The 14241-nt window shown below is 40.4% G+C and overlaps 1 protein-coding gene across 2 annotated transcripts in view; it reads left to right on the forward strand.

The window, feature by feature from the left end:
* Positions 1-14241, forward strand: part of spryd3 (SPRY domain containing 3) — a 75382-nt gene that overhangs the window by 49060 nt on the left and 12081 nt on the right. For both annotated transcript variants that reach the window (XM_084918353.1, XM_084918354.1), the window contains one exon: positions 372-429. In XM_084918353.1, the coding sequence (XP_084774479.1) occupies positions 372-429 (58 nt within the window). The remainder of the gene's footprint in view (positions 1-371; positions 430-14241) is intronic.

Here is a 14241-nt window from a genome sequence, read left to right on the forward strand (position 1 = left end):
GCAGTTCATCAGTCAGTCCCTCCCAAATGCCTCAATTTATTCCCAACCTTGAGCACTTCATTCTGTTGTAAATGAGAACCGTAGCCCTTAAGTTCTGAGATGCAAATTCTTATCCCAGCCCGCAGGTGATGAGGCCAGCAGGACTTCTTTTAACAGACTCAGCCCACGAGTCTGTTTTACCTTTATTACTTTGAAGTCTGTGTATCTATCTGTTTTTCTGACCGCTTGAAACTCCAACTGTCAAAAAAAACGTATGTTTATGTCGATGGGAAGCTGTTTGTGCCGTTCATTAGCTCGTCTGTTAATCTGTTAATCACTGAAGCTACCTGGTGCAGATATCTATTGTGACCGGTGTGTCTATGTTTGTGCAGGACTACCCCAAGAACAGACATCCGGGGTGGAGCCGAGGATCAGTGGCCTACCATGCAGGTGAGAGATTTTAACTCAGTTTCCTCTTTTTTTCTTATTTCCCCTTAGAGGGTTGGGTTTCACAGAAAGAAAGTCATGTGTTGATTGTTTTTCTTGTTTTTTTCCTCTCGGTGTGGAATTACCCCCGTAGTCATGTTTCAGTGGAATACATAAATTGGATTTACTTCCTCTGAAGCATCTTTTGCTGCCTTTAGATGCCAACATCACAGAGGGCCGACTCGGCTTAATGTTTAAGGTGCCTAACACAAACAGAGATCAAGGAGGATTGTAGACACAAAGGCTGATAAAACATACGGTGACAGCATCAGAGAGATAAAACGGACCAAATCTCTGTTTCTCTTTATCTGCTTTTCTGTGGGAGTTCGGTCAACTTTGTAAGTGATGAACCAAAAGCCGAGTTTAGTTAAAGTTATCTTTATCTCCCTTTGCTTCCACACACACGTTCAGTCTTGATTGTTTGTGACGACAAGCCTGTGAACATTATCTATCCAGGCATCTGCACAAACCCCCACAGTTCCCATTCCAGGCCTCAGCACCCCTCACTAACAGCGCTAAGAGATTAGCTATCAAACGCTTGTGCCATGATATGGGAATAGAAGCAGCTAGGTAGGTGGTTGTTATTACTTGGTGAAGCTACTGTGGGTAGCCAGCTCTTTATCTGAAAATCCAGTGTCACAATTCAGATCTTGTTAGTCCTTATCTGACCAAAGCAGTTACGAGCTAGCTGGCTTTTATCTGCTTTATTTTGTTCTGAAGCATCCCATTGTTATTCTTTCTCAAAGGGGGTTTCTGCTGCTCTTATTCTGAATGATTCACCATAACACACTATAAATGTCACTTTCCGTTCATGTTTTTCCACCACAAAAAGGGTAGGATTTTATTTTTAGAGGAATGTTTATATACTTTATTCCATTTGACCTCCAAATAAGCTATCAAAACACATTTTCTTGTTCAGTCCGCACATTCCATTTATGTTTTGAGTTAATGTTTATAATCTTAAATCCCCATATCCCTTTGCAGATTCCATTTATACTTAGGATTTATTAATAATAATAACAGTTGATGCTATGCATCCTGCCAGGGTCTGTGGATGATGCCTCATTGCTGAGTGACAGACGAGGCCTGTCTTTCACAGAGGCTCACTGTGCCAGTCCCAGAGGTCTTGCGCTGCGGTCTGCCTGGTTTGGCTGCTGTGCATTGAACACCACAGCAATGTGCACGCCCCAGTAGAGTTCGCATTAATCTTATTTGTTACAGACTAAAATGATGTATGTGGTTTTCCACGCTGTGCATATGAGGTTTGCTTTCCATGCTTCGGTTAATGTGTAGACTCTGATCCAGCAATTCAAAATCAACAGTCAGAGCCTTTTCTTCATGTCTCCACGCATCCAGGATTTTCACTGAAAGGCTCGTCAGTCTCAAGAATTGTACATGGATACGCTTTGGCAGGGTGACAAAAGTAAAGCAATATTTTTTAGAGTACGTTGACGGTTTTCCAACATTTTGTTTCTTAGGGATACCAAACTACTCTTACTAGCATTCTTTGCTAAATGTGAGACATAAAGCTGCAAATGTTTGACCTTCATCCTCACGCTCTAGTTGTTTGTGGTCTGCCTTTCTTCCTCGTCCTGATTGTGTCCATCTCAGGGCACACTTTTGGTCTGAAGATGTTGCATATTCAGTGAAGACACCCATTGCAGAAGACCTTGATTAGTTGGTAGAACTTCACATCGCTGTTGTAGAGGCTTAGATTTGTGTTCTGTGTAAGCTGTCTAGATTTCCAAATGGAGCTGAGCCTTCTGAAAGCATCCTGTGCTTTATCTAACCTGTCCTCGATAATAAGTTCCACCTTAAAGTTCACAGGTACACCTGTATTCATACGTGAACAGTTCTTCCTTTAACTGTCAGATGACACGTTAAAACAGCCTGACTTGGCCTAGCATGACACTTCAGTGAGTGTGTCACCACTGCTTCAGCATATGCCACACTACGATCAACTTATTAAACTCATAGTTTTGTCTCAGTTTCAGATCAAGTGATCATGTAAAGAGATGTTTGGTTTCCTGCTGTCCTTTTCCAACATCGGAGTGCTGGTGGCCAATGCAGGGCCAGTTGCATACATTGCAGTTTTTCATTGGACATTAGCTGCTTGTCCACTCATTTCAGTTCAGCCCTGACCATTTTCAGAGGAGTTTTTTTTCCCCTTTGTTAAGCAACTTAACACTGAACTATGAATCATACATAAAAAAACAAAATATTAAACATAAAAATGCATCTAGCTTTGTGGAGTCACCCGTATTGTGTATTCACATAACAGCTCGACAACTTAGGAAAGAGCAAATTTTAAATTGTATCTTTTGGCACTTTGCTACTAACAGCCTGTCACAAAAAACAGAATTTGCTCCAATTTCTTTTGTTGAATCTATGAAAAATGCCAAAGATAACCAAAGTTTTATGGGCATAAAATAGTATTTTTGCAACAACAAGGTGATTTCCAAAGGGCTGTTAGCTGGAAACTTGCAGCTGGCATATCTCAGAATGTGTGCAAATTAAAGAAACCGGAGAAGTGGAAGACCTAAAAAAAATCTACAGCAGATTATCAGTATCTGAAAGTCATGAAATAGGAAAACAATCCAGCAAATATCTGACATAGGACCAGATATACATCAGTTGTTCCCTGCTTTGCTTGTTCATAGGGGGTCATATGATTGTTGGGTTTTTCTCTGTACCTATGAAGCGCCTTGAGGCCACTTTTGTTGTGATTTGGCGCTATATAAATAAAATTGAATTGAACTTTTTACTGAAACCTCATCAGAAATGGTCTCAGTGAAATGGTGACTGTAAAGAAGCTTTTCTCAACGAAGGGAAACGGGCTGAGGTATGCCAAATTACACAAGATTTGCCCTGAAAATCAGTAGTGATGGAGGCTTTGTCATGGTTTGGGGCTGCATTTCTCAGTGATGTTAGGGGCCTTGTCAGAACAGTAGTTGTGAATGTAGAAAAGTACTGTCAGATTTCGATCCACCATTCAATGCCATCTAGAAATTATTGTTTACTGCCAGTGCAGTAAAAGCATAACTGTGTAGAAAAACACACAATGTAACATCATCAGTCATGGATTCGCCTCTCCAGAGCTCGGACCTCAACATTATTAAAGCAGTGTGAGATCATCTGGACAGAGGACAGAACAAAAGGCAGCCAGCATCCAAAAAGGAGCTTTGAATGTCCTCCAAGACTGGAGACCTATTTACAAGGGCTACTTAATGCATGAATTTAAACATTATCCATATAAATATAGCATTCAAGTGTAATTAAGAATCACTTAAGTTTTAATTACATTTTCCTTTAATGAAATCACTTTTTAAATGTTTGCACTTTGCATAGCTTTGCACTCGTGCAGTGTTAGATTAGTATGAACATTCTGTCAGAATGTACAGAACATGGCTACAGCTGAGTGGATATATACTGTATCAGTTTACTCTGACAAAGCCGACACACTTATCTACATCAAAGTGCTGCAGAACAACACTGGTTTGCACAGCTATCATCTGCTGTCTTTCCACCTTGCTTATTTAACCCTTTAAGACCTACCATAGAACCAAGTCCGCCAGAGCTTATATTATATTTTTACATGCTGTAGTGCCATTTTTGGGAGCATTTCAAGTTGCTATACATAAATACAACCATTATAGCCCAAATTTTAATAATATGTATGCATTAAGTGCATAGTAATTACATAAATTGCAAAAAAGTGCAATAAACTACAAAAAAATTGTTTTTGTTTTTTTTAACATATATTTCTAGTTAGAGAAATTTAAGATGCTTATCCCTCAAAACTGTAAATACAAAAAAGTTGCACAAAATAGTTTCCCACCACAGGAAATTTATTTTGAGTGTCTTCATAGTTTTATTTTTGAAATACACCAATTTTTATATACTGCAGGAAAAACGAAAATAAATATTATAATGCAAATTTGCAAAAAAAACAGCATGTGCATCAAAACAAACTATTTCCAGCACTGCAATTTGACTTCTGGCTTTAGCTCAGGTGGCAGAGCAGGTCAGCCACTAATCAGAAGGTCGGTGGTTCGATCCCAGGCTGCCTCCTGGCTGCATGCCAAATATCCTTGGGCAAGATACTAACCCCATGTTTGCCTACTGGTGGTGGTCAGAGGGTCCGGTGGCGCCTGTGTCCGGCAGCCTCGCCTCTGTCAGTGCGCCCCAGGGCAGCTGTGGCTACAATGTAGCTTGCTATCGCCAGTGTGTGAATGTGTGTGTGAATGGGTGAATGACTGAATGTAGTGTAAAGCGCTTTGGGGTCCTATGGACTAGAAAAGCGCTATACAAATGCAGGCCATTTACCATTTTACCATTCTAAGCATCCCAGAAACGACACAGAAAGTCATAAAGTCAAACATAACCTTTAAAAACACCAGTATGCTTGTATAGGCCCTGAAGGTAAACAACTACATTTCCGTGTCATGACGTCACTTCCGATTTCGGGCAGGTAATGGCGGACATGCGATAGTTTGCGCTGACGTCTATTCCAACGTAGGAAGAGTTACGAACAGCTGATCGGATCAGCAAAGTGTGTTTCTGGAATATTATGTTTTTGTTGCTGCAAGTGCTTTTTATGCAATTTTTGCAAAGCCATATGTGGAAGGAAACCGTGACCTAGCACAAGCTGATGGCATGAGATGTAAGTACAACTCCTCTGGTTTCATATGCAAAAAAAATTATTGCGCTAGCTTATGTGGTTGCAGTGCTACCGGGATTTAAAAATAGTTTTATATTCATTTATATTCTTAGCATTTTTTTGTAGATCTCTTGGTTTGATATTGAATTTAAGTTTGTAGCGGGCAAGAAGGATGAAGGTCTAACAAAATAGGGTCTGCTCAGTTCCACAGAAGGGCATGTTTCTGCACAGAGGTGTGTCTGTTATTTTATGGTTGTGTTTTTGTATTAGCCCTCAGTACCTGAACCAGCAAATATCTGCCAAGTTATTCTTGGCAGGTCTTGGCTCCAAATAAACACTTAAAGCTGATATCTATACTTTGATCAGTGCTGTTTTTCTCTGCATTGGCAGTACAGGAGTTTATCATTAGCTATTAAGAAGAAGGTAACGCAGTAGATTGTGTGATTTACAGGAAAAATGGCAAATTGCATCACGCAGGGTGACATTTGTCATTTTTTGTATAAACTTTTATAAACAATTTGTCACCAGAGCTCTGTTTCTTTTGGCCTGATTTACGGTACATTGCGGCGGACACGCAATCAGTGCTGAGCTGCATCACATTTGATGTGTATTATTGACTTTTGAGGCTGTTATTTTAGTCCTGATAAGTTCCAGGTATTTACACAAACTGTATTTCCAACAATATCACTGCGTCTTTGTACAGCTTGTACAGTCTGAGAGATGCCCGACGCTGGTGTTACAACGAGTGTTTGCATTGGAATTTTGCCCAGTGTGGACCTCCATCCTTCGTGCTTGCTCCACACATTAATGGGCCATGAGGTCCCTGTGCTGTTGGTCCCCGTGGGCCCTGTCAGGAGTAACCAGCCATCCAACCAGTGAGTGCTCCTCAGCAAGCCTCATTAACCCTATCAACCCCCCGCCCCAAACACACACACCCCTCTTCCAAACACCCCTCCATCAGTGACTCACACGTGCTATGACTCAACACCCGCAGCTGAAGGTTGTGCCCGACCACCACAACCACCATCCATCCCGCTCAACCACGCCGACCAAGATAATAGGGCTCAGTCTAACTTCAGTGACAGGGTTTAATCTGATTCAAGCTCAAGTTCTGCAAAAACAATTATTCAATAGCAACTTGTTACGTAAGGGAGATAATATCACCCTCTTACCTTGGGAAAGATTAGTTTTGGATGGCATTGTCTGTACCACTTAGGGGCACAAAGAGAGGCTTGTAAATACTGTCTGAATCTAGGCTTTGTGGCTATAATTCATTTCAGTTAATTTCAATTTATATTGTGCCAAATCGCCAAATCACAACAACTGTTGCCTCCAGGTGCTTTACATTGTAAGGTAAACGCCATACAATAATACAGAGAAAATGCTATACCACACAGTGGAATTCATTTGCAATAATTTATCTGACATATTTATAATGTTACGACCCGAATCTGCTAGAGCTCAGAGGGGGTAAAAACAAAAGAGAGTCTCACTGGGGAAGATTGGAGTCGGAAAAGTTTTTTTAAAAGAAAAACCTCAGCAAACTGAAAAATAATAGCGGCATTGACTACAACCAACCAACCAATACACAGCAAAACAAGGGGGGCGTAATAATAATAACAGTTTTTGATTCTGCTCATTCCAGCTTCATAATTTTATTCTTGGACTCTCTTAGAGTAGTAAAGTAATGAATCACATTTCAAAATAATCCTTATCCTCGACCTCGGTGCAGCCCGTCAGGCAGAACCCGCATGTTGATGCTTCAACTACAGCGGGTGTACCTGAGGTGTGGGAGTATAATTGCTGGTATAGTCATCATCAGGAGCAATAAACACTCACTCATAAGGCAAGCTAGCCAAGCCTTGATTAGCAGTTAGGTTGGACTAGTTAGCTCCCTCTTACTAACTTTGTTCATATAGAGCAGGCTTATTACTAAAGCAAAGATCAATGCCTCTTAGATTTTGATGCTGAGCTACACAAAAAAAGCCCACCGCTCTCCCATGATATTTTCATAATGTGATGTGATTGGCTGAACTTTTTAGTGTGAGCAGTGCAAGCATAGTGTATGACATCACTCCATTCACACCGACTGAGAAGTGAGTGCACTAAAGCCTGAATAATGTACATTTAGAGGTTGACTGAATTCCTCCTATTTGAAAGAAGCTGTTTTAGCTCATGCTCATCCTTTAACTCTTTCACCCATAAAGACAACATTTTATGACCTCCCTTGCACCCGTAATGACAAGGTTTTATCCTCAGCATATATTGATAAAGACATGATTTTGACGACTACTAGGATAGTTTCCAGGCTTTTTCAAAGGTAGCTGCATAGATCAAGACAAATATATCAGAAAACATAAGAGAATGGGACACAATAGAGAACAAAATAGTTCTTAGTGCTTGGAAGTAGTGCAAAGAAAAGACTTGGTCTACATAGAGTCTGTGTGTGATTGGCCAAAGTGATGGGGGTTACTCATACCATGGCTCGGATTGGTGAGGTAGGTGAGCAGGGGTGGGGTGTTGGGGGAGAGTGTTTAATGGCTTTCTGAATGGCCCAGGGACAGAAGCTGTTTGTGAGATAAATAAAGAAAAGAAAAATAAGACAAAAAAGTCAATTTTACAAAAAAATTGTATGTGTCTCAACGTAGGACAATAACATTTTTAGAATCATCAGAGATGGTTGAACAGATAAACTTTGATGATTTGAGATGGAATGACCCCATTAAATATTAGGGAGAACCCATCTGTGAGATCATAGAGATCCAAGACCAGAATACTACCTGAAAACTGAGCCTTAAAGAGCTGTTATGTTTAGTATTACCATCTACCATTGTAACATTATACATTTTAAAGAAAATTAGGAAAAGCAGAATAGTCATTTGCTCAGTCAGGGGATTATTAAAGTTGTTGCCATCTTTCTCTCAAAGTGCTTGAACTAATTAATTGACTGACTCATGGTTTTTGGCTGTAAGGGGATTATATTCCTCAGTCAACCTTTCAGCATGTTTGCGCATGTACAGTATCTGCACTATGTTCATGCGGCCATGACTAATTTTAACCCACCACATATGATCTACTTTTATGTTTTTCAGATGTTGTTTTACTTCATGTGTAAAATGTCATAAATATTGAAAATTTTCCAAATTCTTTCTTTTTCCAACCAAAACCCAGAGAGAGTCAAACTGGAAAAGATTTAGCCACATAGTATTTGAAAAGGTACCCTAAAATATGAAAATATTTGTTTAAATCTTGATCCATTAATCAGCTTAAAAACCACCTAAATATTAAACATCACATTATATCGTAGAAACACCTGAAGATGTGCTGGTGTTGATGATGTTGTCCCTACAACGGTGTCAACAACAGCGTTGCTACAGTATCGTCACTGGAACTGACTGATCACGTTTTGCAATGTCATAGCTTTGCCGATTGGGAAGAAACACCACACGTGGGAGAATTTTGCCTTCAGGACTTTCTGCCTGAAAGCCAAGCCAGAAAGGCTTTTTAATACATGGGTAAGATTGTGAAAGAGTCTATTTTAATGCAAACCCATGAACTTTTCCTAAACAAATCCAAGTAGTATTCGTGCTTAAGCCTAACCAAGCTTTTTTTTTTTTTTTTACCTAAACCTAACCATACTCATTTGGCAACAGATTTTTTTTAAATAATAAGTCCAGTAAGTCTAAAAATAAAAACTCCACGCTCACTTTTAGATTCACATGGGACACAAAACCCAGACTCATTGGTAAAAGTCCCATGTTTGATCCCTTCACACACAGCTTTGTCTTTATGTGGACTTTGTCACTTTACATCATTAGCTGTAGTTTCTGTGAGATTTTTAGTTTTTATTAGTTTCTCGCCAAATGCCAACTGGGAGAGCCTCCAGCCACCGGTGACACTCGCAGTTGTAGCCATGAGACCATGTCCCATGTTAGAGACGGTGCAACATGTGGAGTTGAGACTCTCACCACCAAATAATATCTCCTGTTAACTGTACATTGGTTATTAATGGTTTAGTAGATGATTGTTGTGTACAGTAGGTGGGTACTTACTTTGTATCTTGTATACAGCTCTTTATTTTATACCTTTGAGGACTCATTTGGAGTTGGGTATCCTACCCAAAGAGCACTCAGGCTTGTGGAACTGGAGATTGAGCCACCAGCCTTATGGTAAGACAGCAACATGCTCTACTTCCTGAGCCACAACTGCCTAAACTGATCTGATAATAAGTGTACATGAAGTACATAACAGTTATGCAATAGCAGCTATGCAGTGAAGGAAAGATCTAGAAAATACCTTCATGATAAGAATCCACATCCACAACTCACACTGTTATATTCACAAGGAAAACGAGAACATCAGATCATCAACTGACTGTTGTTATTGGACTTTGCTGTACATTAAGGTGTACAGTAGGGCATAAAAATGGGGCTATGACATATATCTTGTACTTTTCATACTCAAAAAATGGTTCTTTTGCTCATTAATCACACTTCTTGTCAAAGAATCTGGGCTACCATCATATTTTAGCCCTGTAATAGACTGGTCCAAACTGTGCCCCACCTTTCTCCTTATGATTAACTATTTAAGTGGATGAAAATGTGTGGATAGAGCCTAGCAGGTTCGTCTTTAATTTTTGGTTTAGTTTTGGTTGGTTATAAAAACCTTGAGCTACAGTTCTTTCACTACAGTATTAATAGTTAAAAAGCTGATATGCTGTTGTTATTGTGTTATAGCATATGCAGTATAACACTCTGTGGTCCACATATTGACACCCGTGAATGACCAAATCGAAAGCTTTGAAAGCTACTGACTTGCAGGCACCTGTTTGAAACACAGCAGGAAGTGGCAAGACCATCCTAGAGCCTGTCACTAGCTTATAAATTCCTGGCAGCATGATTAAAAAGTGTGATTTGGTAGGTTGCCATGGGTGCTCAGTTTGGATCCAGGTAATCCAACAGCTCACCAAACCATCAGCTGAGCTGTACATCCCTCTGCCTCAGATTTGGACCAGACGGTAACAGGGGAGTTACCTGATGGAAACTTTACTTTAAGTCTTATTTCTTTGAGAACATATAGTCTGACTGAAATTTTATGTGTACTGTTTGTTAAGAGATTAAACTAAGAGCTGGTCCTCTTCAAGTGTTATCTCATAACATTTGCCATCAACCACCAAGGTATACAATAGCTTCACTGGTGCAGAGACTCTGCAGCCCTGCCTGTATTGCTTAATTGTGCAGTTTCTCTAACCAAGAAAGTAAGGAAGTATATTGTTCACATATGCATCAACTGGGGCCTCACTGGAAAATGAACCCAGGATGTATGTCATATCATATATCATCATCACACGGCATCTGCCATGCGGTTTTAACACACGGCAGATGCCATGTGGGCTTATCGCATTTTGTTTGTGATAAACCCACACGGCATCTGCAAATGGAATTTGAAGTACATTTTTAGCAGCATGTGCACATGCATGTGTGGGATCACGAAAGAACATAAATATTTAGGTTTAATTTTTCATGTTTTTGGAGTCAGTGAAGTCATTGTTCCCTGGGCAGGGAAGCCCGCTCTTTTCCGGGCAAACTCTAGTGTTACCAGAAAGTTTTTCTCTTCCCAGCTGGTCTCGGTCATCAGCCAGGCGCTCTTAGTCGCTCAGGAGCCACAGAGCCTGAGCTCTCCTTCTGAGGGCCCAGCGCCAAACCCTGAGCCCAGATCCATTTTTCACCCTCTTGTTGCTCTGGCTGTAGATATAACACCTGGTGGTGATGACAGCTACTGACAGTCTAAATCTATTATCAAGACTTCCAGTTTAAGAGCATCACCAATCTGCTGCTTTGTTTAGCTTCCTTGGTCAACACCTCTATGCTAATTTTAAACTGCCTATTTTCCAGCCCTTTTTTCCCCTTTCCAGTATAGCAGTTTTCATCCTCTTTTGCACTAAAACACAGCAGATGCAGTGAAAGGCCCACTATAAAATAAATAATCATTTTGAACCGTGAATCATCCAAAGCTACTCTTTAAGGATCCAGGAATAAAAACATGGAACTGGAAATGAGCAGATGAGGTCCCCTTTAAGGGTCATTAACTTCCACTTACACCCACCATAAATTAGCTTTGAAAAAGAAAGCTCAGACAGGACCACTCGAGCTACAATCCGAGGAGACTTGTTTATACCCCACAGACGGACAGCATTTGGGCAGAACGTCCTCTCTGTTAAGGGTGGCCATCTGTGGAACAGTCTTCCTCAACCCATTAGAGAATGCTCTACACTCAATTTGTTTAAGGCAAAGGTTAAAAACTGGTTATGGACAAATCAAGTGTGTGATCATGTATGAGTTGTATAGTTTTAATGTTTTATTTGGGAACAGAATGGTGTGTATGTGTAAGTTTGGTGATGGAGTTTTTATTATGAATGAATGATGAATTTTTATGAATTATTATGTCTATTTTTTTATGTTTAAGGACAACAGATGGAAATTAGCCTTTGGCTATAATCTGGCATGTTTATATTCATGTAATTTTTTTTTTTTTTACATTTATGTTCATTAACATGCACTGTCCTAAATAAATAAATAAATAATAAAACTGGTTAAAAGCAAATATATTAAAGGCAAATAAAAGGGATGTGAGCATCGTTAGTTTTAGTGAAACCAAAAAGCATTTTATCATTCATCAGGCCATCAAAAGAGTTACACGTGTGCAGATCCCGCAGGAAATTGAACCTCATAGATGAAGAAAAGAAAAACAAAAAACATCAGCAGTCACTTCAGAGGTCAATAAGAAATATCAGATACCTGAAAAACTGAACGCTAATATGGGTATATATAGGTAATAGTTATATGTCTGTTATTTTTATACATGTTTATCCGTGTAAAAGTCACTTTTTCAAGAGTGACCTGATGAAAAGATCTTTTAACAATGACAAACGTAAACAGTCACACAAATACAATGACACACAGTACAAGTGACCACAGACCACGGAAAAAGAAGTTTGTTATGGCCAGTAAAATAAATAGTGGTTTACGCCATGCAGCGAAAGTAGGGTGCAAACAAACTCAGTGACACTGAGCGGCTTCAACCAAGGTCATGTGACATAACTGCTGATGATGCAAAGTAGGTTCAACTTTTCATGCCAAGAGTTTGATGAACTACCAATGGGTGCAGCTGGTTGGCAAATGAGGGGACAGTAAATGCGTTTAATGGTTACCTGAACAACCAGAGCCTTTAAATTTGCTCACATTCTGACTGCAGTACTTTTGAGCGCCTGTATTTTTGGCAGCAGAGCTTTTTGGGGGGCAAATATGTGGAAAATATAGTAAGAGTGATGGTCATGCTGATTATGGTTTTTACACTACAGCCGTAAAGGCCTCATGGGGTTTTGCCATCACTCTGCTGGGCGGGTGGGCAGGCAGCGTGGACATCCAAGTTTATGAATGCAACAACTTGAGATTGAGGTGACGTAGGAGTTTCAAATTCATACCACACGGGTATGAGTCTCAGTGACCTTGACCTTAAGGTGTGTCACAGGTCAACGATTGTTACACAGGTGTAAGACTCTATGGAGAAGAACTGGACTGAGGATATGAGAAAGGTGTGAGTGTTGATTTATGGGGCAGCTTTTGTTAAGCCTTCATGATAATTATGACGAGATGGTAGATTTTTTAACTTAAATGGCTGCAGTTACACTCGGCTGGGATCCGATGACTTTGAAAGTCTGAATTTTTCCAAATGGCGCCCAGCCGAGTTCATTGTTTTATTTCAACATGTTTGTCCTTACAACACATCCACATAAAGTTCACGAGTATCCAGATTATGATATCTTGGCGTCTGCTGCAGTTCCATTATTTTTTTATGTTTCTTGTGGATGTGCAATAGCAAATCTACTAACTGCCAGCAAACTGTGAGCAAGAATATATAATTTGCTGTAGGAAACATCCCTCCAGCCACAGCCCTTGATGCTCTGCCAGGCTCTTCCTACCTTTCCTCTCCCAGTCAGCTAGCTCCATCCGTGGGCCCCAAACCTGGACTTGCACACCCGAGCTCACCTCTAGCGTCAGTCCTTGTCGCTCTCCAAAGCCCTGCTCGTCTATTTTTAGCTGTGCTGCGCCTCATGCCGGCGTGGCTCCACTGTTTGCCTAGTGTGTGGTGTTGTGACAAGGGCCCGCATGGGAGCCGTAATGATACAGTGTCTCTGTCTGCCTCCCGGTGCTCAGATAGAGATTGTTTAAACAGTATCCTGAGCCGGGGACGGGTCCCATGACAACTCCATAAATATTTACCAGCAGCAGCCACGCCGCTTCACTTGAGGAAAGCTTGTCTGCAGGCTACCTCTGCAATGTTTTTCTTTTGCCCCGTTTTTCCATTGTCGCTCGAAACTGTAGTGTGTGTTGTTTTGGTGATTTCCTTTAGATGTTGTTGATGCTTTTTTTTCCCCTTCTTTTGAGAAAAGTGTTTTTAGTAGTGGCTGGGTTTTTTTCCGCCTTTACACGTCATCATCCTGCTGGAATGTCAGGATGTCCTGTATGTTAGCGCTACGCTGGATGTACACACGTTGGCCTCTGTGGTAAACACATTAAAAGAAACACTGCGGTCCAGTTCACTCAAGTTCAGCCTTACAGCTTGAAACTTTGTTGCCTATATTACAAATACTTCTTCACTAAACACCTACAAATTAAAAGCATTTCACCAATGAACTGCTGCAGTCAGCCCTGTCAGGATGCGTCACACAAAAGTTATTTACAAGGGATTGCAAACTGTGGCGGTGTCCACAAGTGAAAGTTGGAGATAAATTTTAGAGCAAGTGCTCATGCATGCTCATTAGTGGTTGTTTCTTTGGGTTACTTAAACTTGTCTGGTGTGTGAAGGAAGCTAAAATCATGTTACAAGCTGCAGCTTGCATGTTTAAGGGTTGGAGTAACAAAGCCAGAGACGCTAAAAGTTCCTTTGCTACTATTACTGCTGCTGCTACTAGTGTCAGTTTTTTGCTTAGATTCAAGTGATTGTGCAGTATTTATTGCTTTTTAATGAGTTACCCGTCACGGTTCGAGTCACGTTCATTTATTTAAATGTTTAGAAAGTGCTGGATACTGCAGGAAACTGCTAGAATATTGTGT

This window comes from Perissodus microlepis, chromosome 20, assembly GCF_051167445.1.
Source record: "Perissodus microlepis isolate ML-2025 ecotype Zambia chromosome 20, ASM5116744v1, whole genome shotgun sequence".
Taxonomy (NCBI): domain Eukaryota; kingdom Metazoa; phylum Chordata; class Actinopteri; order Cichliformes; family Cichlidae; genus Perissodus; species Perissodus microlepis.